Raw genomic sequence first — 23,149 nt, 5'->3', positions numbered from 1 at the left:
CTACAATTCCATTTCTGCTTTGCTCTTAATACTGATGTATTAGCGTAGTACTTAGATTTATAAACTCGTGCTAACAAAGAATTTGGATTTTGCATTAATCTCTAACTTTAAGGTTTGTAGTAATTATTAAATATTTATGAGTTTCTTAGTATTTCATGTCCATTATGTATCTCCGTTATAAACAAAAACAAAATCTATTATGGCTCTATTTTCATTTTGTAGACTAAAATGAGAAACAAACAGAAATCATGATAAACTATTGCATTGTAAATCAACATACATAAAAAATACTATGGTTAGAATTAATAGCCTTCATTGTTTAATCATTCTCAGATAGTTGATATGAACTCAGTTTTCTGTTTGTTTAAGTGAATTGTTGTTTTGTACAAAAGTATGTAATCATAACCTAACTTGGATATTTATAAATGCAATAGTAAATTTAGATTATAACATACTTAATTACGAGTTTGTTATGACCGTTTGATCAACTTTTTTTTAAAAAAAAAGAGATATACCAAAACGATTACACAACATTTCGGTAAAAGAGAGAAAGTTGAATCATAAACATGAACAAAAGCCCCTCAATCATGAGTAAACAAATATTAATATCGTTTATGATTATGAAACTAAAATTTAATAAAAATGTGACTTCAAATGTTGTTGGTAAAAACTAATCCATGGTGATAATTAGTTATCGTTAACATTAACATGTTTGCTAATCCTTGCAAAAGAGTCGTGCCTAAACTTGGAGACAGAGTCGTGCCTTAATTAATAAGACCCTAGGCAGTCGTAAATTTTAAAAAACTAGAAACAAAACAAAATAATCGTACAAAAGCTGGTCAGAAGATTTTGATTATTTGTCCAATTTTACTAAACTATATAAAACAATAAATATGTAAAAATATTAGTTTTTTAAAATATTATGAACCAAATACTCAAACATATGTTAAATGAATTTGTATCCAAATCAACACACAAAATAGTTTAAAGTTTGAATATTGGAGACAAACATTACTTCCGTTAAAGAAGACGATTTTGCACTTTCCATCTTCAACTTCACGGTGGTCCTGAACAACTTTCATCGTTTACAGTGCTTCTCACAAAGCCTACATCGAGGATTATGAAATGAATGGTAGGGAATTGACTAGTGCTTACCAAGATTTGTTGGTGTCAAGAATTTTCATGTCTAAAAAAGTTAAAACTCTAAATCCTTTATTTTTTAATATGACTAAAAAAACTATTTTTACGAAATTTAGTTTTTTGAATAACTAATTTTCTAATTCTATAATATTTACGTAAAATAAATAAAAATGTAAAATCATATAGTCAATTCTATTGAATCCGCAAAAAAGTTGTCTTTCTGCCAAAACATTAAAATCTGTTTTTTCAGTAAAAAATTTGTTTTTCCAACAAAACATAAAATCATGTTTTCCTGCTTAAAAATGTAACGTAAAATCTTGTTATGGTATTTTATAGACGCTTAGTCACAACGACATTAAACGTTGGTTACAAAATACATCCCGACTTATTTGATTATAGACATAGATTAATTGTCGATAGTGATCAAATATTTGGGGTTTTGATATAAGCCACTTTCTTAGAATCAGACACTTTAACCAAAGTCCCAAGCTCATAGCCAATCCAGCACTTAAAGCTACTCTTATCGTAAAAATACCCCAAACATTTACAGTCTCGACTACACAAACCACGACACTTACTCTCTCCAACAGCAAGACCAACGTTATACTTAGTTATGAAATGGTCAACACCTCCAAGTCTATAATAATGAAAAGTCTTCGGATCACAACTCCTCACTTTCTTGGGCCTACAAGCCTCACTCCATCCCAATAAGCCCATCTCCAATGGACAAGCAACACATTGATTATCCTCACAAAGCCCAAACTCTCCACACTTTGACGGTAACCAACAGTTGTTGTTCTGGTCAAAAAGCTCGAACGTTACTTCCCAAGCAAGAAAACTGACCTTGAAATCGAAAGTGTAGATCCGAAGATATCCATCAGAGTCAAGCCTGAGGAAACTTTTCGAAGCGTTGAATCTAGGCCTCGCGAGAAAATGTTTGTAAGGAAACTCGGGCCTAAGAGCAGGAGTGGCTAGGCCCAACTGTGTCGCGGTCCCTTGGTCTTTAGCCGCGTAAAAAGTCGTGCTTGGGATGAACCGGCCTTCCATAACGTAATACACAACGGATTTGTTGCTACTCCTAGGGATTTCATGGCTAAGAACGAGCCGGTCAGGCTCTAAGATAAGACTATAAGACCCTTTGTCGTGGGTCACGAGCTTGTTAGGGCCATCGAGCGTAAGAGACTGACCAACTAAGAGCGTATCCGTTGGGAAATCAAAGCTCTGCCACACAGGCCATCCTCCATTATCAAACAACTCAAGATTTCCGTTTTCGTTCATCCCTAACCCTATTACACCTTTGTTCTCCGTCTTAGTCTGCCAGACGACTCTACCATCTGGCTGGGCCAGAACGAGATTTCCATCGGGCCCGAACGAAAGAGAAGCCTCTTCTTGGACTGGATTTTGCGGGTTAGCCTGCCAAACCCAACGGATGATGGAATCCGAACTTCCCGTTCCCATCCCTATTGCGAGTATGAATGCATTTGGCGTGGTATTAAAGAGACATAGACGGAATAGGTTACGGATTACACCTACATCTCTGTAACTTGCGCCGTACTCCACCGTGGATTCTCCGAACTCGCCTCTGTTAATGAATTGGAGTTGCTGGGACGGATCGACTTGTGGTCGAACGAGAATGATGAGAAGGAAAAGAGAAAGAAGAGTAAGAATATGTGATGCTAATCCCATTTTCTTGTTTTTTTCAAGGTCTTTGAATAGAGAAAAGTGTATCTCAACGGATGTATATGTAAAAGAATATATATGAAATAAAAAGAAGTCAAAATGGATTAACGTCAAGTCTCAAATGTTAATATTGTTGTATATGACAATTTGCATGCTTGTGTAAATTCTTAAGCCGTACTATACGGCGTCGCACATGTGGTTTGGGATACGATACTCTATTGACTTTTAGTTGCGGTTCGCATCACGGATTCGAAAGAGCATTTTTCGTCGTATGATGAATGATCTACTGTATTTCAGATTGCATAGGCAAACATATTTTAGGCGGTATAACGTACAGAATTGGTTAACATGGGTTTAAATTTAATAAAAATGTTTCCAAGTCAATAACTTTGAGTTTGAGTTGAGTATAAAATCAGAGATATAATTAGATCTATTTACACATTTCATCAAACTTGATGTGCGTTGGATTATGATGTCAAAATAAGATTTAAGGTTTAACCTTGCAAAGAATTGTTTATGATCACTTTTTTTTTTGTTTGTTGACTCTTTAAAACAAAGGGTCAAACTTATGATGTCAAAATTAGATCTATGTACACATTTCATCAAACTTGTGTTTGCTTGCTCCTTTGCTCGGAACACTTATCAAAGATGTTAAGACTATCTTCTTCTTTTTATCCTTTTTGTTGGAAATTTAAAGCGAAGCATTTTGTTTCTTAAAGCGTTGATAAACCGGACCAATAGATAAATTGAATTCCACATAGCTCAGAAAGCATAACAATCTTTGCACTGTACAAAGCAGAAAACCAATCTATCAAGATTTTATAAAATTGCAGGGGATCAAAGGAAGGCAGATAGGTCGAATCAAGATTACGAGTACGACCACGATTCTACGAGTATCAGATTCCAGGGTTCATCAAAAGATATGCAGAGGCAAATTCTTCCAAAGGAAAGTTTAGTCAACGAGACTAGAATTGTAACAACTTCTGCATCTGGATCAAAAAACAGTACAGATAAAACTTACAAAAAGAAAAGAGAGAGATATCATCATTTCATCGCTTTCTGAACCGAATCTGCAGGCGTTTGATTCAATAAACTTCCATCTCCTTTTTGCTCCGTCTCCTGCTGTTTCAGAATCGAATTCTTCTCGATCTCACGCCACTTATTGATCGCGAAAGTACATAAAACTGCGAAAATGTTGGATTTGCTGGGTCACAAAAATAAGCGCAGAAGAAAACGCAAACGAAAACGAAGCACAGAGCAAACTTACACCCGGCGCCGACGAAGTAGATCATTCGGAGAACCTTAGGAGCCGGTGGACCTTCCTCCATCATTTTTACTAATCGCTCGCTATCTTCTTCTCTGCTCTTCTCTCTTAATTTGAGTCTACTCAAAAACGCTGTCGTTTCTATGTTTTCTGGTGTAGACGAAATGAGACCTAACCCGAGAACATAACGCAACCCGACCCGACTTGACCCGGTTCTCGAATCTTTGGGAATCTTTTGATTGTTGAAGGTACAATAAACAGAAGAATCAAAAATGGAGAGAAAACGACGATCGAAGATGAACATCGCTATAATACATCCAGATCTTGGAATAGGTACCACTACATTCATCCAATGATCCGCTTTCCCGCTTATTTTTATCTTTACAAGTCGGAATTTGATTTAAAATTTGATGAATTAACGTAACTGAGAGATCAGGAGCAAATTATCGAGGCTTAAATTTGATACCCATTTTCGGATTATGAATCTTTGATTATCTTCTGCTATCGAAAAAAAAAAAAAAATACTCACTTTATGCAGGTGGAGCTGAAAGATTGATTGTGGATGCAGCGGTTGAGCTTGCTTCTCACGGTCATAAAGTTCATGTCTTTACTTCTCACCACGATAAATTCAGATGCTTTGAGGAAACTCTCTCCGGTGAGCTAAGAGACTCTGAACCTAGTGTTTTAGATTCATGACTTATCGTTTCTCACTGTCTTTTTTTTATAACTTTCTACGATTGTTGTGTTGCACTCATTGTGATAAGCTAGCTAGATTCGGATTTTTCTGTTATATAGTGTAGTAATGTTTCATATTTGCAAGCATTCTCCTCTGAGGGTTCAAGATTCATGATCCATATCTAACTGAAAAATATTCAGGTCTCTTTCGAGTTACGGTGTACGGTTCGTTCTTGCCACGTCACATTTTCTACCGTCTTCACGCTGTGTGTGCGTATCTGAGATGTTTATTTGTCGCCCTCTGTGTCATTTTGGGATGGTCATCGTTTGATGTTATATTAGCCGACCAGGTTTCGGTCGTTATCCCGCTGCTGAAACTCAAAAGGTCAACAAAGGTACTTACTACTGATGCATAGTTATATCTCTGAGTAAAGAATCTCAAGACCAGTTGATTATCTATAGCGCTTCATATCTGAATCATTTTGGGATCACAGGTTGTTTTCTATTGCCATTTTCCTGATCTCTTGCTAGCTGAGCACACTACTCCTCTCAGGCGAATGTATCGGAAACCAATTGACTTTGTCGAAGAAGAAACCACAGGTTTCAATCTTTACCACTCTTACCCTTTTTTTCTCTCGGAATTCTCTGTTTTTATATACTACTTGTTTGCTTTATAGGAATGGCAGATTTGATTCTTGTTAACAGTAAATTCACGGAATCAACCTTTGCCAATACATTTAAGCGTCTTCATGCTCGAGGAATTCGTCCAGCCGTTCTTTATCCAGCAGTCAACGTGAATCAGTTCGATAAACCACTTTCTTATAAGTATTGTATAATCCTTGGACTTCATATTTCAGTTAAATCTCATTCGTCGCCAGGTTGAAGAATGAACGTATTCATAACTACTTTGCTGCTGGTTGGTTCTGTAGGTTGAACTTTCTCTCTATAAACCGGTTCGAGAGGAAGAAGAACATCGATTTAGCTGTTTCAGCTTTTGCAATACTATGCAAAGATAAAGAGAATCTTAATGGCATTACCCTCACGGTCGCAGGCAAGTTTTACTGTTCTTTGCTATGTCAAGTTCCACTCGGTTCGATGCTTAAGAAAACTCGTCTTTTCAGGGGGATACGATGAAAGATTAAGGGAGAATGTCGAATATTTGGACGATCTCAAAAGTTTAGCCAAAAAAGAAGGCGTGTCTGATGGAGTAAAGTTTATCACATCTTGTTCAACACCAGAAAGAAACGAACTTCTCTCAAATTGCTTGTGTGTTCTCTACACACCGACGGTAAGGGTGGTTCTTCTTCCTTACAATCTTGGTCAATGAGAATATTTTCCTTTATTTCAAAAGCCAAACTGAAAAGTTTGATATTGCAGGATGAACATTTTGGTATTGTTCCACTAGAGGCAATGGCAGCTTACAAACCGGTGATCGCTTGCAATAGTGGTGGCCCTGTGGAAACAGTGAAGAGTGGAGTAACCGGTTATCTATGTGAACCGACTCCTGAAGATTTCAGCAAGGCAATGGCTAAATTCATTGGAAATTCTGAGTTAGCTAACCAAATGGGAAATGAAGCCAGGAAACATGTCGTCGAGTCATTCTCTACCCAGACATTTGGACAAAGATTGAATCAGTTTCTCGTTGATGCCTCGTATCCTAAACAAGATTGAGATTGCTATTCTGAAAACACTTTGCTCATGTAGTCTGAAACTGGTTGACCAACAGTATTTGAAATAAAGTTAAAGAAACATTATATAATGTGTAGTCTAAACTCATATAAATTTCGATATTGATACAAAACAAGAACAGAACAATTGGCCATGGGGTTATAATTCTCTCTCAACATATTTGAAAAGAAAAAAAAAAAGCCCTCAATTTGAGCAGCACCCGAGTTTCTTCAGAGCAGAGACATCGTTTTTGACTTCAATTTTCTCCCCTTTCGGGACAGAACCGTTCCCATCTTCACCAGCTTCAACTTGCTTCTTGCTTGTGATGCGGTAAATCTGTGTTAAGACCTCTGCAAAGGCGTCCTCGACGTTGGTGGCTTCAAGGGCAGATGTTTCCATGAAGCAAAGCGATTCTTGCTCAGCATAGGATTTCCCATCTTCTGTCGGAACAGCTAGTAAATGGCGCAGATCAGACTTGTTACCAACGAGCATCACCACAATGTTTGGGTCTGTGTGGTTCTTGAGCTCTTTCAACCACCGGTCTACGTTCTCAAATGTTGCACGGCGGGTTACATCATATACTAGGAGTGCGCCAACGGCTCCACGGTAGTATGCACTGGTGATGGCACGGTACCTGTGACGAGAATCAAACAGAATCTTAAGATTGTCCCGAGAATAAGTGATAAACTGAGCAGAGGTGATAATCAAGCGATAGGCTTTATAATCATCTGTCATAGAAGAAAATTATTATAGGCTTTCAACTTTCACAGTAACCTAATCTCAGGCAATCCCCAATCTAGATCGAGGACCTGCAATTAGTTAATACCAGAAATGACCTAATACGTTTTTCTCAACCTGTCAAGGATGTGCATACTGATCCGATATCCAACAGTTTTGCCAAAAATAGGGATAAACTAAATTGCCAGGTCAAAGAAGGCAGTAAAACAACCGTTTCAATGGGGGCAACTCAACTAGTAAAGAGATCAAATTCTTTGCTTACATTCTAACAACAGTCTATAGTAGTGTTCCTGATATTAACCAGAATCTATAACATGCTCTTGACATCCATCCAATCAAGATTCAACTCAAGCAATCATGGTCGTATTGACTCAAACATACAGACTTTTTTTCAGAACAGAGGCTATTATTATACTACATCCATAACCTGACCTTCTATGGTGGTCAAAATGCAGTCAACCGTTTTCAAGAAGCGATATTTGAGTATAAAAAGTCAACGGAGAGACTCTCTATTAAAATGCTGCTGAACACATTCACTACTCCCAAAAGCTAAAACTAAACACAAGCATAGAAGGCAATGAATGAATCAGACACCGTCTCTAGACCTAGTGAAAATAAGAACACAACTCTCCATAAACGATTCAATTCCGTCCTGAGTACCATATAAAGATATTGAAAGAACATACATACTGGGTTAATAGATTCAAGTACAATTGTAGTCTCACGAGCTAAAATCAAGTCAGAAAAACGGATCAAAAGCTAGCTTTCCCGATCCAAGTAACGACAAAGATAGATCTGTGCATAGGAGCTTTGACTGTTAGAGTGATCTCCGGGACAGTGGCTCCTATTTCAAGTGTACTCGAGACCAATTAACCCAGGAAAGAAAAAAAATCGAACCACGCGAAAGAAACTAAAAGTGCAATACTTTCATCGAGCAAGATCTAGCTCGAAGGCCGATTCCCACACACACAAATCGACAAAATTAAACTATTAAAACCGAAGAACGAAATGGAGAGACGAGGAAAATGAAAAGAAACGAACCTCTCCTGACCAGCAGTGTCCCAAATCTGAGCTTTGATGACCTTACCATCGACTTTTAAGGTCCGAGTGGCGAACTCGACACCAATGGTTGATTTAGACTCGAGATTAAACTCGTTTTTGGTGAATCTGGAAAGGAGATTCGACTTTCCTACTCCGGAATCGCCTATAAGAACAACTTTGAAGAGGTAATCATAGTCATCTTCCACTCTGTACCCTGCCATCTCCGCCGTCTCAGGGTGGTTTCTTCTGCTCAGCGATTAATCTGAGAGGAGTCAGTGTTGTTAAGGTGTGTAAACTGAGATTTGAAATCACGCGACAAGATGGTGTAAGAGTTAACGTGACGGGCGGTGACAGTCTGTGATTATAAGCTGAGATCTCGTCCGTTTATCTATCGTCCGCGTAGGTGACTGTAGTAGTAATATCCATAGGCTTTTACAGTTTTACCCTTGGCGTTTAACGTCAGTGCCATGGTATGTTCAACTATGTAGGCGACGTAAGCAGTAATCACTGTATTAGCAAAAGGTTTATTAAGTGGCGATAAATGTCTACACGATTAGTGTGTTTTAAACATTGTTTATATAAAGGATTTATTACACCTAAGAACACTTGTTGTCTAGGATTTAGTTCTAGATACAAAATTTCCTTTTTCTTTTTTTAAGCTGAAAAAAAAAACTATATGTTGGGGTGGGGGGAAGATATAATTTTTCTTTCTTGACGATAAATATTTCTACAAAAAATAAAAATAAAAAAAATAAAAAATATTTATATAGAGTTTTTTGTAACGATAAATAAATCTTGGCTATTATTATGGGATTTGGATTCTTTTAAAAGTTAAAAACTTCAAAAGTTACCTTATTCCTCCTATGACTATGAGGATCCCAAGACCTAATCTAATCTGATATGGAGGCTAATATCCGCATTCACGTGATTACTTTTACTATGATCAACTCAAAAACTCTTTAGCTGTGCCAGGTGATTGGATCATGCTGTTCCTTGTTCATTACTCTTTCCTGATTATTTTATTCGCGTCTTTTAGACTTTTTCTTTATCCAAACCCTAGGTGAAAGGAAATCACACGGCTTCGATCTGTTGTAATTTTAATCACAACGCAGAATCCATAGATGACGAAGAAAGCTGTTGGTGATGCTGATATAATTAATCAATTACCAGATTCTTTGCTTTATGAGATACTTTTGAAACTCCCTACCAAGGACGTTGTCAAGACTAGCCTTTTATGTCGCAGATGGAGAAACGTTTGGAAATCTGTGCCTGGATTGGATTTGGACTTTAATAGTTCCGTAGATTTTGCCAAGTACGAGTTTTTCGATAGGTTTATGGATTTGAACAGTGACTTGTGCTTACAAAGAGTTAAGCTAAGCTATGTTGAATATCGGTTGAATAAGTATAACGAGGCGACGATAAACACTGTGATTGATCAGCAGAAGAATATTCAACATTTAGATGTTGCGAGTAAGTTCGACAGAGTTACGATACCTCCAACCATTTATACATCATGTGAGAGTTTGGTCTCCTTGAAACTCTACTGCGCAAGCTTGCCTAAACCTCCCCACAAGTCATCAGTCTCTTTGCCTTGTCTTAAAATCTTGGATCTACAACAAATCGTGTTTCTTGCTGACGACAATCTGTGTATGGAGATGCTCATCTCAGCCTGCCCTGCTCTACAAACCCTAACTATGGACAAGATGTATGCAGTTAAAGTCTCGTCTCCGTCTCTATTGAGCTTCTGTCTCAACAAAAACGAATATGGATATCATCATCAGGCAACACAAGTTGTATTGGATACCCCAAGGCTCAAGTATCTAAAGCTGAAACATCACTTTGTTGAAAGAATCATCGTAAATGATTTGAGCTCCATTGTTAAGTTGGATCTTGATGATTTGATTAATTTTGGTGAAAGCTTTCCTGGTTTTCTTACCCTGATCTCTCGTGTCAGATATTTTAATTTAACTATCTCTTCTGATTTTCTTCGGGTAAACTATCTATTTATCTTGATTCTCATCTCTCTAACTTTTTAGATTTTGTTTTTTTTTTTTTTCTCTTTTCTTTCGACTATGAAAAACTGTAACATGTATTCTTTGTTTTGTAGGTAAATCGTAAGCTCCTCCCGAAATCGGAATCAGTAATTCATAACCTTTCTACCTTGAGCGTCAAGGACATACCGCCACTCGGATACTGGGAATATTTGCTACTCTTTCTTGAGAGGTGTCCTAATCTAAAATCTCTTGTCATGGTTAGTATTTCTCTTATTAACCAACTAATGTATATACTAAACTTCTATTCTGAAACTGTAACATATACTAAATTTTTCCTACTTTGCAGGGGTTTCAAGGTTATCACTATGGAATAAATTTTTATGATGTGCCTCACTGTGTCTTATCATCCCTTGAGTTTGTCGAGGTGAGAGCAAGACACATAGCGGATATGGAGAAACTAGTGAGTTATTTTATGGCTAATTCAACAGTCCTCAAGAAATTTACTCTCTGTTTATATCATATGAAGAATGAAGATGTGAAGATCCTCGATAGGCTCTTTACATTGCCAAGACGATCTCGCATGTGTGAACTTTGTTGTTCGCTCTAGAACATTTGAAACATACAAGCCCTCGTCTTTGCTTTCTTGTGCTAACGGTTTCTGCTGAGAGAGTGTGTAATACTGGCTTTGAGCATGTTGAATGATTCGGTTGGTTAAGACTTTGTTATATAATTCATTGAATCCAGTTTGGAGACCACTTAATTTGTGTTCAATATAGTAAATATGAAACCGTCACAGGAGCTGCTCAATTAGGAGTCTCAATAAAGATTAAATAACCTCCAATCAGGAAAATAGCTCTGTTTTGTTTCAACTTGTGTTTTGCTCAATCATATATGTTGATGGCTCAATGAACTCTCTGTTTTAGCAGTAAGAATTTTGACTTCCAATTAATTAGGCCATTTGGTTCTTTCTTTTCAAAAAAGCACATAAGCGCTGTTGGGTTAACAGTGTTATAAAATTGCTCTCGAAAATTCTAATATATTGAAATAATGTAAATCTGATAAGATTATTCAAACAATTATGTTATCACTAGATCTTCAATAATTGAGGTATGAAAAGTAATATATTCAAACATATAATTGTATCGCATGATAAAATTTTGCTATAAACACACAAAAGTCCAACAATAAAGATGCAAAATTATTGCTAAAATAATGTGCGGAATCATAGTACCAGAATGCTATTTTATCGTTTTATATATTACCAGTTATATAGAAGCATGTAAGGCGAGGGCTTTCTTGGTTTGCAGTTCTTGGAGTTAGAAAAGCACGAACTATATATGAATTGATCCATAAGATATTATTTGTAAACACTATATATATACGAACTATCCAATTTAGTTCATATGTACCTAACCCAAATTACCATTGACCTCGTCCCACTCCGTTCTCTCTATATATATAGAGATCCACTCTATCATATATTCATTCACAAGATAACATTTTAGAAAAACACAAAATAAAACCAAAACTTTTCTTGCTTCATAAAATAATTAATATTTAATACTAGCTATATCCTAAAACCAATTATACGAAATGACTCGTCCCAGGATCTCCATTTCGATTATTTTCTTATTGCTTTCTATTGTAGGTTTTGCCTCGCAATCTTGTGAAGCTAGAAAGGTTTTAATGCCTTACGATGCAAGCAAGGGATTGTTTCTTAGTGCCCTACCAAAGGGCAATGTACCACCTTCGGGTCCAAGCGACAAAGGTCACACTTCTCCTCCGGGAGATTATCCCGATCAGCATATGGTGCCGGAACACTCGCGGGAGATTCACCGTCTGCTAGGATCGGTCCCTAGCCCCGGCGTCGGTCATTAGACACATTCATCACCGATTTTTATAGATGTTGTCGATTTCTTTTCATAATATTATCATATATCGTACGTCGTCTTATAAAGAATGTTTGTGTGTGTGTGTCAGTGTGTCTTTATATATCATCATATGGTACCGAGTATTCAATAAATGTGTTTGTGTGTGATCCGTAATTGAGCAATTACAATCGATATTTTATACTTTAATTTGCCTTTTTGTGTGTTTTTTTTAATGTACGTTATGCATGAGTTCAGAAGTTGAATATAACTCCAAATACTAAGACTACATTAGTACATTACTATAGATTTAAAGGGAGAAATTTTTGAATCATACGTTTACACAGATATATTAAACATGAACATATATGACTGGTGCCCACTATAATCGACTAATCGAGATAATGTGAAAAGGTTGCGTACGTAAATTAAATTCATCAGGAAGAAAGCTTATAAGACCTTGTAACTTCAAAAGTAATAAAATAATTCAAAAGCTTCGTTGTGGCAATTTTGTGGCAAAAGTTGATGTTTGACAATAAACAAAAACTAGAATTATTTGTCTATTTACATTAGAGACGTCTTACTCTGACCCGTTGACGTTTTTTCCTTTATGATATCGAATAGATTCAGAGTTTTAAGACAAAAGAGAAGAAAAAAAGGAAAATGAAAATAGACATGCAATAATATAAGGAACACCATTATTGCTCATCTCCGGGAGTATACTATTTAAGGACTAACTTTTGCCATGAAATCTCTTCCTCACTTTCCGTTTTTGTACTTTCTTAATATGTTTAACAAATCAACTAGTAAGATAGAGCCGCTTAGTACACGTTCAATGCATGTTAGATCTAACTACTTAAATCTATATACAATATAGTGTTAGATTCGAGATCCTTACATATTCGGTCTGAAAATCACGCAAATCCTATGAATTTCATATGTAACATCATGTCAGATAATTTAACCAAAAAAAAAAAAAACATCATGTCAGATTAACGTGCCATCAAATACGAATAATCCATAAACTTTGATTTTGACAAAATAATTTTCTTAAAAATCATATATACCCGTGGAGTTATATTCCAAAACTAGTAAGTATCAATTAGATTCACACGCTAATGTTATATCAAAGGTTAGGTTATGTTTCCAGATAACGTGGTTCCAAATCATGAAAACTGTTGAAAAACATTTTATAATGTGTTTTAGTGTTTTACTTCAAAATCCAAAGCCAAGTTTAAATCGTTCAAAGGGTCATTATCATATACATTAGTCTACGTATAAATCTTGGTAAGTTAGCATTATTAGAGATTCGATTTGAAACTTGTCAACTTCGTTAATTTCATTCTAACCATGTAAATCGTACCAATGTGACTGTGTTTCTAAGATTGGTGCGTCTTGGAACAAAACCCATTATTTTCACTTGATATCCTTTGATAATGATGTATCAAAGTTTACTTCACTTAATCTGGTAGAGTTAATAAAGACATCTGCCATCTTTATTTGACATGACCACATAAATAAAAAAACACTGTCTAGAAAGAATATTTCGAAAAAACAAACTTAACATTATACATAGTATTAATGTGGATATTTAATATTTTATTTTTACATAAAATCAGACAAAAATGTCTAGTTAATTTGGTTGGACTATAGTCTATAGGTTAACCATTTTTATGTCACGCGCTTAACTTTTGCGTGGTTATATTATTTCGCGAATTTGTGTTCCTGATCATACTGACTGTTATAACTTTTTTTTTTTCGGCCATCCCTCTTAATCAATTATATATTTTGTGTACTCCTCACTGGGTGCGTCTCGCGGGAACTCAGGATTCGCTACAGCGGGGAGTGTTCTCCGAGTTAGTAGTGGGGATTGGTGTGGAGGTTTTGTTATTAATGTTGGCGTTTGCTTGGCACCCCTGGCAGAACTCTGAGGCGTGTACTATAGTCTATACATAGCCTGGGAGCGTCGAGCTACACGTGTAGAGTTGGAAATGGATTCGCAGGTGGTGGTGAGTTATCTCACGATAGGGATCAGTGATACGCATCCTCTGTCGTTTCTAGTACGTTTGTGCTACGGCTTTTTGTCGAAGGACTGGGAAGTCCGGATTTCGCATGTGTATAGGGAGGCTAATCGTCTAGCCGACGGATTAGCAAACTATGTATTCTCTTTACCCTTAAGTTTTCAGTTGCTTAATTCTTGTCCGGATTACGTTCATCCGGTTTTGTTAGAGGATGCGAGTGGATCGATGAGACCACGAAGTATTCTTATGTAATTCTTTTTAAATTAATTCTTATGTAATGTCTCCCCCTCTTCACACAAAAAAAAATCTGTATATTTATTATCGTATTAACTAAAAATCCTGACTTTGGCATGGTTGGCACTTGGCAGTAGCAGAAAGTGACGGCCCACAGTCCTCTTTTTTTGTTTTGACAGCGCCAAAGGCCCAAAAATATAAACGACGTACAACTTCGTCGCCACTGAAACAGCATGAGTTCTGAGAATCCGAGTGTTCGTTCATATAGAGTATTCTAAAATCTAAACGACATGATTTCTCAAGAAGTCACGACGCGCTGTGCATCGATGAATAAGAGACCACACAACGTGTACGTAAAGATGTTAAAATAGCACACCTGTCTCATTGTCTTTGGTGATAAATTTAAATGGCGTGCAGTGCATGTCGTCGATCTTTGAAAAGGGCACACGGACACCGCGCATGAATGATTTCAGTAATCAAAGTTAAAAATGGCACGCTGTGCACATCCAAACAACGGAAACGACGCGCATTCATCAACTATGAGCACGCTGTTTTGACTCGTAAACGACAATAATATTACAAAGGGAATAAATAAACGGCTCGCTCTTCGTCTCTTTCTTGATCCATATCTTAAAATTTAGATATTGAAATATGATCCGAAATGTCTTCCTATTGTTTTCAAAACAACCCTCTTCACCCCCAGGTTTTGATAGAAGCAATACCAACAAACAAAAAAAGAGGGAAAATTATATTTTACCCCAAAAAAAAGAGGAAAAATTATCAAATTCTGAGTAGATATTTTTTCTTTTCTTTAAATTAAAACACTTCTATTTTTTTTTTGTTATTCAGGGTCGCAACAACTAACAATAATGTAGATAAGGAGGTATAAACTAAAAAACACGACTTTTTTTTTTCTGTTGTGCGTGAAAAAAAAACAGTATTTTGGATTCATAAGAAGTTTATTTAGCAAACATTCTCTAAAATTTTTTGCTTTATATATCGGCTGTTACATAGGTTACATATATATTATATGATATTCTGTAAAATATTGTATAGTGAACGTATATGATCTTATCTTTAACCATAATTAGGTAGATGATGAAATTCCAAACTACCATACCTTTGTGGCTCACGAGTTTCTCACTCTGAACAGACCAAACATTATGGAAGGAAAGAAAAAAGAAAAGAAGAAACAGAGTAACCTTGTCTTGTGATTCACGAGATAACTAAAAGCATTGTCTCTCATCTGTAAAAACAAAATATCTCTCTTTCTCTTCTACTTCTCTACAAATCTTTAAAGTGTAATCTCTCTCTCTCTGTCTATGCCCTGTATCCTCTCCTCTGCAGATTTGTTATGTTCGTTTTTGGTTATTCTAAGGAAGACAAATAATGGGTTGCTCTAGTTCGAGAACCATGACAGAAGGTACTCTCTCTGACTCTCTCTCTCTCTCTCTCTCTCTCTAGAGGTTAGCAAATTATACGAATCGGATTAAATGAAAGTCAGTCTACTTTAGAGTTTAAGAACACAACAAATATATATATATATATAAAAAATAGGAGCATCTCTGTGATGTGTGATTGTGTTTTTGAAGGGAGAAAGGAAAAGATTAGAAGACCAAAGTCATGGAAACATCCTCAGCCGATATCAAGAGCTGAGCTCACACAGATGCGAGAGGAGTTTTGGGACACAGCTCCTCACTATGGAGGCAAGAAAGGTGATGATCACATCTATCAAATTTCAAAATAGGAAACATTCATTGTTAAGGTCGAGCCATTTAAGTAAAGAGCCAAAAAGTTGTAATCTTTTTATATCTATATTTAAACAGAGATCTGGGATGCGTTACGAGCTGCAGCAGAAGAAGAGGATTTATCGCTTGCGCAAACCATAATCGAGAGTGCAGGTGTGATTGTTCAGAACACTGACCTCACCATTTGTTACGACGAGAAAGGTAAAATAAATAGAAAAAGAAATATAATTCTTCTATAAGGTTTTTTGGTTTAGCAGCTGAGATTGTTATTTTTTGCAGGTTCCAAGTACGAGTTGCCTAAATACGTCCTAAGGGATCCTTCAAACTTGATCAGAACCAAATAAAGAAATTTACAAAGATAAGAAGGAGAAGAGACGAGAAAGCTCGTTTGCGTATGTTTGCTTTCTAAGGAACCATGTGGTTAACTTACAGTAGTTATGTTTTTCTGGTATGGATTGGTCGATGTGTGAGACTGAGACTCTACGTATGTGAAGAGTGTAACGGATATATAAATTACAAAGGTCTATAGAATTCTTTATAGTTTTTCCATAAAGAAGCTTAGATCAATAATAAGTATGAGACTCATACCAAAATACTAATCTTAAACAATAATTGTAATTTACTTGTACCTTGTTGCTCTGCACTGAAATGAAGAGAAACCATACAGTTTAAACAAAGATACGATAATAAACTACTCCATGATTTACCTAATTAGTGGTTATCCCAAAAGAGACACCATTACACTTAGATCCAAAAGCAGAGCCAAAACGTTGAACAACGAACCGAAAGTTACAGGTCCCGTTCTCATCATAAACTGACAAGCCTTTTGAAACCGGAAACTGATACGTGCTTTCTCTAGCCGGAGTTATAATTAACGGTTAAGTTTATTTACCAATATGAGTCAGAATCCGATTGATCAGAACGTCTTTTTTCCCACCAAGCGGAAGATTGTTGGCAGTCAAATATGTCTTTAATTCCACCACCGTCAAGTCCTTGAGCTATACAGAGAAAACAAAACATGAACGTCATTCTTTGAGGTAGAGATATATAAAAAACGATGAAAAATAATTTATTAAGCAGAGATTTAAAGACCTTTCCGGTTTTAGCAAGCTCAATAAAGTCAGAGTTTCCTGCATCTGCAACACCGGCTTTTCGCTTTCTTGATTTCTCCTTTGCCCCTGAGTCACTTTCTTCATCAGAGTCATCACCGTAAATCGACCGCTTGAATTCTTCTATTGCTTTTACAACTCCAGGTCTGCAAGAAAGAGGACTCACTAGATAAGATCCCAACAATTTTTACTATTATTTTGGCTTATGTACAGAATTATAAAACAGTGTAAAAGTGGTTGCAACCTATTCATTCCTTCTTCGTCAGGAAGCGTCTCGTCTCTAGTTTCGAGAAGCTCGTCTTCATCCAGTGCAATGGCTTGCAAGATCGCATAGTGTCTCTGTAAGGCTGTAACAAGGAGAGATTTCAATTTCTACATATGAATGGTTTTCAAAATCAACAACTCAGAGACTAATAGAATCAAGATCTAACATACCTGGATTAGCAAATTGGCAAACAGAAAAGTCTTTTAACTCTAGACGTCGCATTAACGCTGATGCCTTTTTAAGCTGATCATCTGATGCTCGAGGAGCAGCTACACCAGGTTTTGAATGCAACTGCCAAATATCCACCAACTAGTCAAAATTTTAACGATACATGAATAATCTTGTACCAAGTAATTTTTCATAAGCTTTGCCTTGTTCTTGCCTCTTCGATATCTCTAATATCATTAGCATATGGAAGATATATCATGTTCATCCCTGGTGGCTCCACTTGACCACCATCACTCTCGATTTCATCCTGTTCGGACTCAAGAAAAGATATTTGAGTAAGTTGTTGAACAAAGCACAAATTAAAAAGGTAATAAAGCTAAATATCAAGATGAAATATAGTTATGTGGAAGAGACGTAGTAGTTTTCTCACCTGAGCAATGAGCGCAACCAATCTCGGAGGTGTCGTGCCACCATAAAATGCAACAGCAAAACTGCAACACAAGAGGATACATTTAGTGTTAGTATATCGGAGAAAGTGCTGGAGTTTATACTGTCAAAAATGCAGAAGTTATATTCAACATCAACTCATCGAATTATATATCTAATGTGCTCACCGTCCAAGCTGTATCATGGATCTATGCAAGGCAATGAATGCACGAGTGCTCCCAATAACTTCCTGCATCAGTTAGATTACCAAAAGTTAAGTTAAGAGATCAATGTGGAAAACACATGCCATTCAAGTCACTTTCTTCAAAACTTTCTCAGCAAAATAAGAGATAAGTCTCTATGACTAAATATGACAAAGTTTGGTTGATATTACAAGCTCCCTACTGATTAAACACCATTTCGAGGGGAGAGAAATGAGTGCAATTAAAAAAAAAGGTGAAATCTTTGATAAGCGGGTAACCTTATCACTTGGATAGAGAAATGTAGAAGGCTTCATATTGTGATAATCTTTGAGGCAACTAAGTGGCTTGAACCCCAGCAGTCTTAAGTGTCCAGTTGATATCTTTTTTAGCTGGGATATCTCCGCCGCTGTAAACATGATATTCTGACTAGAAAGGAGAATGAAAAAATTAAACGCAACTCCTACTGGACAAGAAAGAGAGGGGGCACAAAAAAAGATTTCAGTTATTCGAGTGATATTTAATCTTCATGAGTGCCAAGAAAGAGATTCAAATTTATGAGGCTTTGGTTTTCTTTTTCTCTCTTAATCTCTTCACTGGTATCTACTTTTGTAATAATATTGAAAATATAGACATATCTAACAGGAAACCACCATGACTCTTTTGGTTATAGGAAACCAGAAAATAATTAGGGTGTTATTCAGAGGCTTACTTTATGTAAGGCTGAATCCGTTGTATAGGTTCTTGCATTATCGCTCCAGTGTCCGTACATATATATGATCTTTCCACCTGCAGACAAGACCGCACATGGTGTCAATAACCCAGAAAATACATCTAGGAAAATAGATCTAATAGATACCAAACATTAATGTCAAGGAAAGTTCTTGATTGATGGTAATACAAAACGTGGACAGGTTTGATCCAAAGACAAAGGTGTTCACTTGTGATGGAAAACGAGTAAAGGCACATATTCTTAATTCAATTGGAGCATATCTGTCAAATTACCTTCACTGGAAGATTAGTCGTAGAGTCAAGCCAGGTTATGGTTCCAGGACTAGCCGGACGGAGTAAAGCATAACCATTCAATTCGATAGACAGACCATCACATAAAACAAACGTAATTCTTTTTGCTATTCTCTTGGCAAGTACACGCTTCTTCAGTTGATCCTTCATGTCCTCTAATCTGACAATAGATACATTTCAGCAAAATGATACAAATAATGGCGGGAACCCCTATGAAGCTGAACTCAAGATAAAGAGATAAAAACAAAGTGGTTTTTTTGAAGACTTGAAACTTCTAAAAAAGCCTGCTTCTGTCTAAGTGTAGTAAGTACTAAGATGCTATGAGCAACAAAACGACACAGAGATATTAGGAATTTCAACAGGCAATAAAGAATGAAAAAACATACTTCTGTCCAACTGATGGCATGAACTCCGTAAGTTCATCACTGTTTAATCCAATCAAATCCTGGAGATACGTTAACACAAAAATTCATGTAAACACATATCTAGTCTTTAATTTATATAAGGCCCTCAGGTTTATGAGGTCAACTGAAGAAGTAGATGGTTGAAGATTACCTTGTAGAAGAGAGTTATATTAAATTGCTTATCAGGGTGACTGAGGGGAAGAAGCTCGATTGAGATGCCAAGGTCTTGTGCATCCTTGAGGAATCACCAAAAAAACAGGAAAAGGTAACCCACTAGCCTTCTAGAATTTGATTAACAAGACGCTCTTTTGGATTGCTTTCATTGTAATTCATATCTTAAGGGTTGGAAGTAAAGTACCTTAGCTCTCTGCAATGTTGTCCTCGTCATATCCTCCTTTACAGAAATTCTCATACTCCCAAAAGGATCATCTTCATTAGTGAATAGAAATATGCGCTTATCTGCTGTCTTTGTAGATCTGGATAAGTTTTTGTTACAGAATATTACCAACACAGTGATCAGATTACAGACCAAATTGTTTTGCAAATCACAAACTTGGCACCAGATCAATAAAAATAATTTGAACGTTACCCTTTGCGCAGTAGTGCTTGTGCAACCCAGAGAGCACTATAAAGAGAATTCTCCCGAGAATCTGAGACTATACCATTTTGACTGCCAATGTCTTTTATAAATGATTCTGCACCCAAAAATGTACAATTTACATTTCCCCTTAGATCACAGAACACATCGATAAACGACCAAACAACAAAGTAAATAAATCTCTTTCAGCACACTACTCAATCTTTGAATTAGTCTGAGATCTACCATTGAGATTTTGAGGCGCTAAAAGCTTGCTCAAACATTCTATATTGTAATTCCTAACATGTTATTCATTTTCTTACTAGAGTGATTGCAAAGATTGGATTCGAAACTCTAAATTAACAATGACTAGTGTTCTAGAGAGAGTAATCTGGCACCTACCTTCTATGACATCGAAGTCTTTGATCAGCCTCGCTGTTGGACGGTCAATACCCTCTCTTTCTGGAACATTAAAGACGTAAACACCATTTAGATCCTGAAGATTCTTCTTTTCACGCTGCAAGTGACAACAAAATTGAAGAAAACAAATAAGTAAAGAACCAAAAAAAAAAAAAACGAGAAGCAAACACTACGACACGTTTCATCCAGAAACTTACAGTGTTAAAGAAGCATATTGCTATTTCATCATTTGACCGATTGATAATATGAGCCTTGAGTGACTGAGCAATGCAACTAACAGCAATGTGAAAATGACTTTCTTGTTTGTCATCTTCCTGTCAAACATCATTATGATACAAAGTAAGTACCAATTATAAAACTTCGCATCAGCCATCAAACATTTTTGGAAAGTTTGTTCAGCTCTACAAAAAAATAATTCAAATAATCAACCATAAAATTTGACTTCGTTATTTTCTTCTATATGTTTATACTCACAGAGGGGCAAGTAGAGCTGAACATTTTGGGAGAAGCGTCAATGAGATAGACTACAAATTCTTTGGAAGCCTCTTTTTCCTGCCAAACAAACAGACAAAAACACTCAATAACCAATATCAATTAGGGTTTCATTTTTTGCTTTATCTAAAACTCCCATAAGAAAACCAGGTCAAACCTGAAAGAAATCGCTTTCTGGGTCTTCGTCTTCATCTCTGAAAACATCTTCCGGGTCCAATTCCATCTCCTGACAAGAACGAACAGACAAACAGAGATGCAAAAACTGAGTCAGGAATAATGGCGGTTCCTTCGAAAAATCCACAATTTTTGTCTAAGAAAAGGAGCTAGTCCAGAGGTTTTAGCAAGAACCAATAGTGTTTTTTTTTTTCCACGAACGTGAAGCGCTTTTAGTTGGGCCACAATGTGAAACTTTTTTTAGTTGGGCCACAATGTGAAACTTTTTTTAGTTGGGCCACAATGTGAAACTTTTTGCGGTTAGGAATATTTATAAGCTTTACGGAACTTTTTCATAACGATTAAGTTTTTAAAAATTCTACTATAATTGCTCTTTTTCATAGGTTTTTTTAATTTGTTAGTAGCCGAGATGGATTTTGGACAGAAACTTCCCTAGACTAATTATCCTCGATGCATGTAAATAATTAGGTCTTTTGTCATTTAGGACATGTATGATAAATGAAATGAATCCCAACAGTTTTCGTAAAAGTTATACAAAAATTCGTAATGATGGAACTCATTTTCAGAGGCCTAAATCTATAGCACAAGTCTTGGTTTGTTTTCTTATGTTTTACCTCACGTACTAATAGTATTATTGTCTTATATGAAATCAGATCAGAAAGCACATAAATACATGTTAAATTGACACTGATTGGAAATTTGGTAGTGGAACCATGTGTACGGAAACTGTACGAATAAAATCATAATGCTCTACAAGAAAGTGCCAAGTGGTTGAGAGATTCCAATATTAGTTTACTGAATAATGTCAGAAAAATATTATTGAGTAAAGTGATCATTGTAAATGACACATGTTAATTAGTAATTGTTGCACATGTTAGTGTAAGAAAATTGTAAAAATAAACTGAAATATGTTTTTACAAAATTAGTATGAAGATACACTTGTTAATGAGCTGTTGCCTGTTGGTTAAAAATATGATTATGAAATTATTAATAAACTGACATGTTTCTGTAGCTTAATCCAAATAGTTAAAAGTAATAGTAAATCTTAAACAAACGCCACTTCATAAAAGAAGAAAATGTATAATTGTAGATACACCTGTTAATGGGTCACTGATTTAAGATACATATTTTATCTACAAAAATAGTACCAAATAAAGAATGTAATATACAATCTATGAATTCCAAACACGTTTCGAAAATCTCTAACTTTGTAATTAGACAGGTGTTGATTAGCACTAATTTATTTAAGATATTTGTAAACACCAAAACAGAAAATGAAAAACGTGTAGATACTATATTTCATAACTCTTTTGGAAGGAAATTATCACCAAAATAAAAAGGGTAAAAAATAATTAATATCTTATTATCTTCTAATGACGTGTATATGTAAGAAAAGTTTGACCATATAACTAGAAGATATTGCACCCGCAGAAGTTGAATCTTAGACTTCCTATAAATTGCAGGAAGACAAGAAGAATCTTCTCACGCTCTCCATCACACATAGTTGACGATTTTCTGGTAAACAACATACATTACAATCTTACCCTTTTGACCAAAAAAATCAAACATACCTTGCAATCTTTGTAAACCAGTTTTACAGATCCGGCCGTACGTATCAGGTTTGTATCCAAAAATCAAACATACCTTGTAATCAATGTTTGTTTAGTGAAATTTAATTATTAGAATAATTTAAAATCATCTATTTTATATTGGTATTGTAACATTTATTCAGTTATTAAATATAAAGTGTTGATATGTCTGGTTGTTTTTTTTTTTTCTGGTCGGACGATATGTCTGGTTGTTTGTTTTAGCAATACTTG

General features: G+C 35.9%; 8 protein-coding genes across 8 annotated transcripts; 4 read left to right on the top strand and 4 right to left on the bottom strand.

The window, feature by feature from the left end:
- Nucleotides 1-1,563: 1,563 nt before the first annotated feature.
- Nucleotides 1,564-2,826, bottom strand: LOC18993203 (EP1-like glycoprotein 4). The gene has a single exon (XM_006416698.2). The coding sequence runs from the start codon at nucleotides 2,824-2,826 to the stop codon at nucleotides 1,564-1,566; it is 1,263 nt and encodes a 420-aa protein (XP_006416761.1).
- Nucleotides 2,827-3,758: 932 nt separating this feature from the next.
- On the bottom strand, nucleotides 3,759-4,412 carry LOC18993202. The gene is made up of 2 exons (XM_006416697.2): nucleotides 4,088-4,412; nucleotides 3,759-4,004 (listed from the first exon to the last, which is right to left on the bottom strand). The coding sequence occupies exons 1-2, from the start codon at nucleotides 4,386-4,388 to the stop codon at nucleotides 3,865-3,867; spliced, it is 441 nt and encodes a 146-aa protein (XP_006416760.2). The 5' UTR covers nucleotides 4,389-4,412; the 3' UTR covers nucleotides 3,759-3,864.
- On the top strand, nucleotides 4,135-6,518 carry LOC18993201 (alpha-1,3/1,6-mannosyltransferase ALG2). The gene is made up of 8 exons (XM_024152407.1): nucleotides 4,135-4,417; nucleotides 4,623-4,739; nucleotides 4,961-5,154; nucleotides 5,254-5,359; nucleotides 5,437-5,584; nucleotides 5,689-5,810; nucleotides 5,881-6,047; nucleotides 6,137-6,518. The coding sequence occupies exons 1-8, from the start codon at nucleotides 4,357-4,359 to the stop codon at nucleotides 6,428-6,430; spliced, it is 1,209 nt and encodes a 402-aa protein (XP_024008175.1). The 5' UTR covers nucleotides 4,135-4,356; the 3' UTR covers nucleotides 6,431-6,518.
- LOC18993200 (ras-related protein RABA1b) lies at nucleotides 6,488-8,510 on the bottom strand. Its single transcript, XM_006416695.2, has 2 exons — nucleotides 8,207-8,510; nucleotides 6,488-7,061 (listed from the first exon to the last, which is right to left on the bottom strand). The coding sequence occupies exons 1-2, from the start codon at nucleotides 8,425-8,427 to the stop codon at nucleotides 6,632-6,634; spliced, it is 651 nt and encodes a 216-aa protein (XP_006416758.1). The 5' UTR covers nucleotides 8,428-8,510; the 3' UTR covers nucleotides 6,488-6,631.
- Nucleotides 8,511-9,327: 817 nt separating this feature from the next.
- Nucleotides 9,328-10,807, top strand: LOC18993199 (putative F-box/FBD/LRR-repeat protein At1g16940). The gene is made up of 3 exons (XM_024153340.1): nucleotides 9,328-10,197; nucleotides 10,314-10,457; nucleotides 10,547-10,807. The coding sequence occupies exons 1-3, from the start codon at nucleotides 9,328-9,330 to the stop codon at nucleotides 10,805-10,807; spliced, it is 1,275 nt and encodes a 424-aa protein (XP_024009108.1).
- A 718-nt stretch (nucleotides 10,808-11,525) lies between these two features.
- Nucleotides 11,526-12,236, top strand: LOC18993198 (precursor of CEP13). The gene has a single exon (XM_006416693.2). The coding sequence runs from the start codon at nucleotides 11,794-11,796 to the stop codon at nucleotides 12,076-12,078; it is 285 nt and encodes a 94-aa protein (XP_006416756.1). The 5' UTR covers nucleotides 11,526-11,793; the 3' UTR covers nucleotides 12,079-12,236.
- Nucleotides 12,237-15,413: 3,177 nt separating this feature from the next.
- On the top strand, nucleotides 15,414-16,617 carry LOC18993197 (ubiquitin domain-containing protein 2). Its single transcript, XM_006416692.2, has 4 exons — nucleotides 15,414-15,746; nucleotides 15,916-16,038; nucleotides 16,150-16,272; nucleotides 16,351-16,617. The coding sequence occupies exons 1-4, from the start codon at nucleotides 15,713-15,715 to the stop codon at nucleotides 16,413-16,415; spliced, it is 345 nt and encodes a 114-aa protein (XP_006416755.1). The 5' UTR covers nucleotides 15,414-15,712; the 3' UTR covers nucleotides 16,416-16,617.
- A 68-nt stretch (nucleotides 16,618-16,685) lies between these two features.
- Nucleotides 16,686-21,469, bottom strand: LOC18993196 (ATP-dependent DNA helicase 2 subunit KU70). Its single transcript, XM_006416691.2, has 18 exons — nucleotides 21,313-21,469; nucleotides 21,138-21,215; nucleotides 20,861-20,977; nucleotides 20,646-20,760; nucleotides 20,256-20,361; nucleotides 20,025-20,142; nucleotides 19,818-19,901; nucleotides 19,649-19,707; nucleotides 19,245-19,422; nucleotides 18,952-19,028; nucleotides 18,521-18,668; nucleotides 18,228-18,289; nucleotides 18,044-18,104; nucleotides 17,828-17,920; nucleotides 17,616-17,736; nucleotides 17,425-17,527; nucleotides 17,164-17,326; nucleotides 16,686-17,069 (listed from the first exon to the last, which is right to left on the bottom strand). Exons 1-18 carry the CDS (start codon nucleotides 21,376-21,378, stop codon nucleotides 16,956-16,958), a joined length of 1,863 nt encoding a protein of 620 aa, XP_006416754.1. The 5' UTR covers nucleotides 21,379-21,469; the 3' UTR covers nucleotides 16,686-16,955.
- Between the last annotated feature and the right edge of the window lie 1,680 nt (nucleotides 21,470-23,149).

This window comes from Eutrema salsugineum, unplaced genomic scaffold (genome assembly GCF_000478725.1).
Source record: "Eutrema salsugineum unplaced genomic scaffold, Eutsalg1_0 scaffold_5, whole genome shotgun sequence".
In the NCBI taxonomy this organism is placed as follows: Eukaryota; Viridiplantae; Streptophyta; class Magnoliopsida; order Brassicales; family Brassicaceae; genus Eutrema; species Eutrema salsugineum.
The sequence above is the reverse complement of the archived record's forward strand: the minus strand, read 5'-3'. Positions and strand labels throughout refer to the sequence as shown.

What these genes read in the sequence shown, in the direction of transcription:
- LOC18993200 (XM_006416695.2), bottom strand. Translation starts at nt 8,427, where the DNA reads ATGGCAGGGTACAGAGTGGAAGATGACTATGATTACCTCTTCAAAGTT. An exon ending in GACACTGCTGGTCAGGAGAG is followed by an intron (nt 7,062 to 8,206) that starts GTTCGTTTCTTT and finishes TTCTCGTCACAG; the next exon opens with GTACCGTGCCATCACCAGTG.
- LOC18993201 (XM_024152407.1), top strand. Translation starts at nt 4,357, where the DNA reads ATGGAGAGAAAACGACGATCGAAGATGAACATCGCTATAATACATCCA. An exon ending in ACATCCAGATCTTGGAATAG is followed by an intron (nt 4,418 to 4,622) that starts GTACCACTACAT and finishes CACTTTATGCAG; the next exon opens with GTGGAGCTGAAAGATTGATT. An exon ending in CTTTGAGGAAACTCTCTCCG is followed by an intron (nt 4,740 to 4,960) that starts GTGAGCTAAGAG and finishes AAAAATATTCAG; the next exon opens with GTCTCTTTCGAGTTACGGTG.
- LOC18993198 (XM_006416693.2), top strand. Translation starts at nt 11,794, where the DNA reads ATGACTCGTCCCAGGATCTCCATTTCGATTATTTTCTTATTGCTTTCT.
- LOC18993199 (XM_024153340.1), top strand. Translation starts at nt 9,328, where the DNA reads ATGACGAAGAAAGCTGTTGGTGATGCTGATATAATTAATCAATTACCA. An exon ending in TCTCTTCTGATTTTCTTCGG is followed by an intron (nt 10,198 to 10,313) that starts GTAAACTATCTA and finishes TTTGTTTTGTAG; the next exon opens with GTAAATCGTAAGCTCCTCCC. An exon ending in ATCTAAAATCTCTTGTCATG is followed by an intron (nt 10,458 to 10,546) that starts GTTAGTATTTCT and finishes CCTACTTTGCAG; the next exon opens with GGGTTTCAAGGTTATCACTA.
- LOC18993203 (XM_006416698.2), bottom strand. Translation starts at nt 2,826, where the DNA reads ATGGGATTAGCATCACATATTCTTACTCTTCTTTCTCTTTTCCTTCTC.
- LOC18993202 (XM_006416697.2), bottom strand. Translation starts at nt 4,388, where the DNA reads ATGTTCATCTTCGATCGTCGTTTTCTCTCCATTTTTGATTCTTCTGTT. An exon ending in CTACTTCGTCGGCGCCGGGT is followed by an intron (nt 4,005 to 4,087) that starts GTAAGTTTGCTC and finishes ACATTTTCGCAG; the next exon opens with TTTTATGTACTTTCGCGATC.
- LOC18993197 (XM_006416692.2), top strand. Translation starts at nt 15,713, where the DNA reads ATGGGTTGCTCTAGTTCGAGAACCATGACAGAAG. An exon ending in TTCGAGAACCATGACAGAAG is followed by an intron (nt 15,747 to 15,915) that starts GTACTCTCTCTG and finishes GTGTTTTTGAAG; the next exon opens with GGAGAAAGGAAAAGATTAGA. An exon ending in CATTTGTTACGACGAGAAAG is followed by an intron (nt 16,273 to 16,350) that starts GTAAAATAAATA and finishes TATTTTTTGCAG; the next exon opens with GTTCCAAGTACGAGTTGCCT.
- LOC18993196 (XM_006416691.2), bottom strand. Translation starts at nt 21,378, where the DNA reads ATGGAATTGGACCCGGAAGATGTTTTCAGAGATGAAGACGAAGACCCA. An exon ending in AGACTTCGATGTCATAGAAG is followed by an intron (nt 20,362 to 20,645) that starts GTAGGTGCCAGA and finishes TTTTGGGTGCAG; the next exon opens with AATCATTTATAAAAGACATT. An exon ending in TTGCCAATTTGCTAATCCAG is followed by an intron (nt 17,528 to 17,615) that starts GTATGTTAGATC and finishes TCCTTGTTACAG; the next exon opens with CCTTACAGAGACACTATGCG.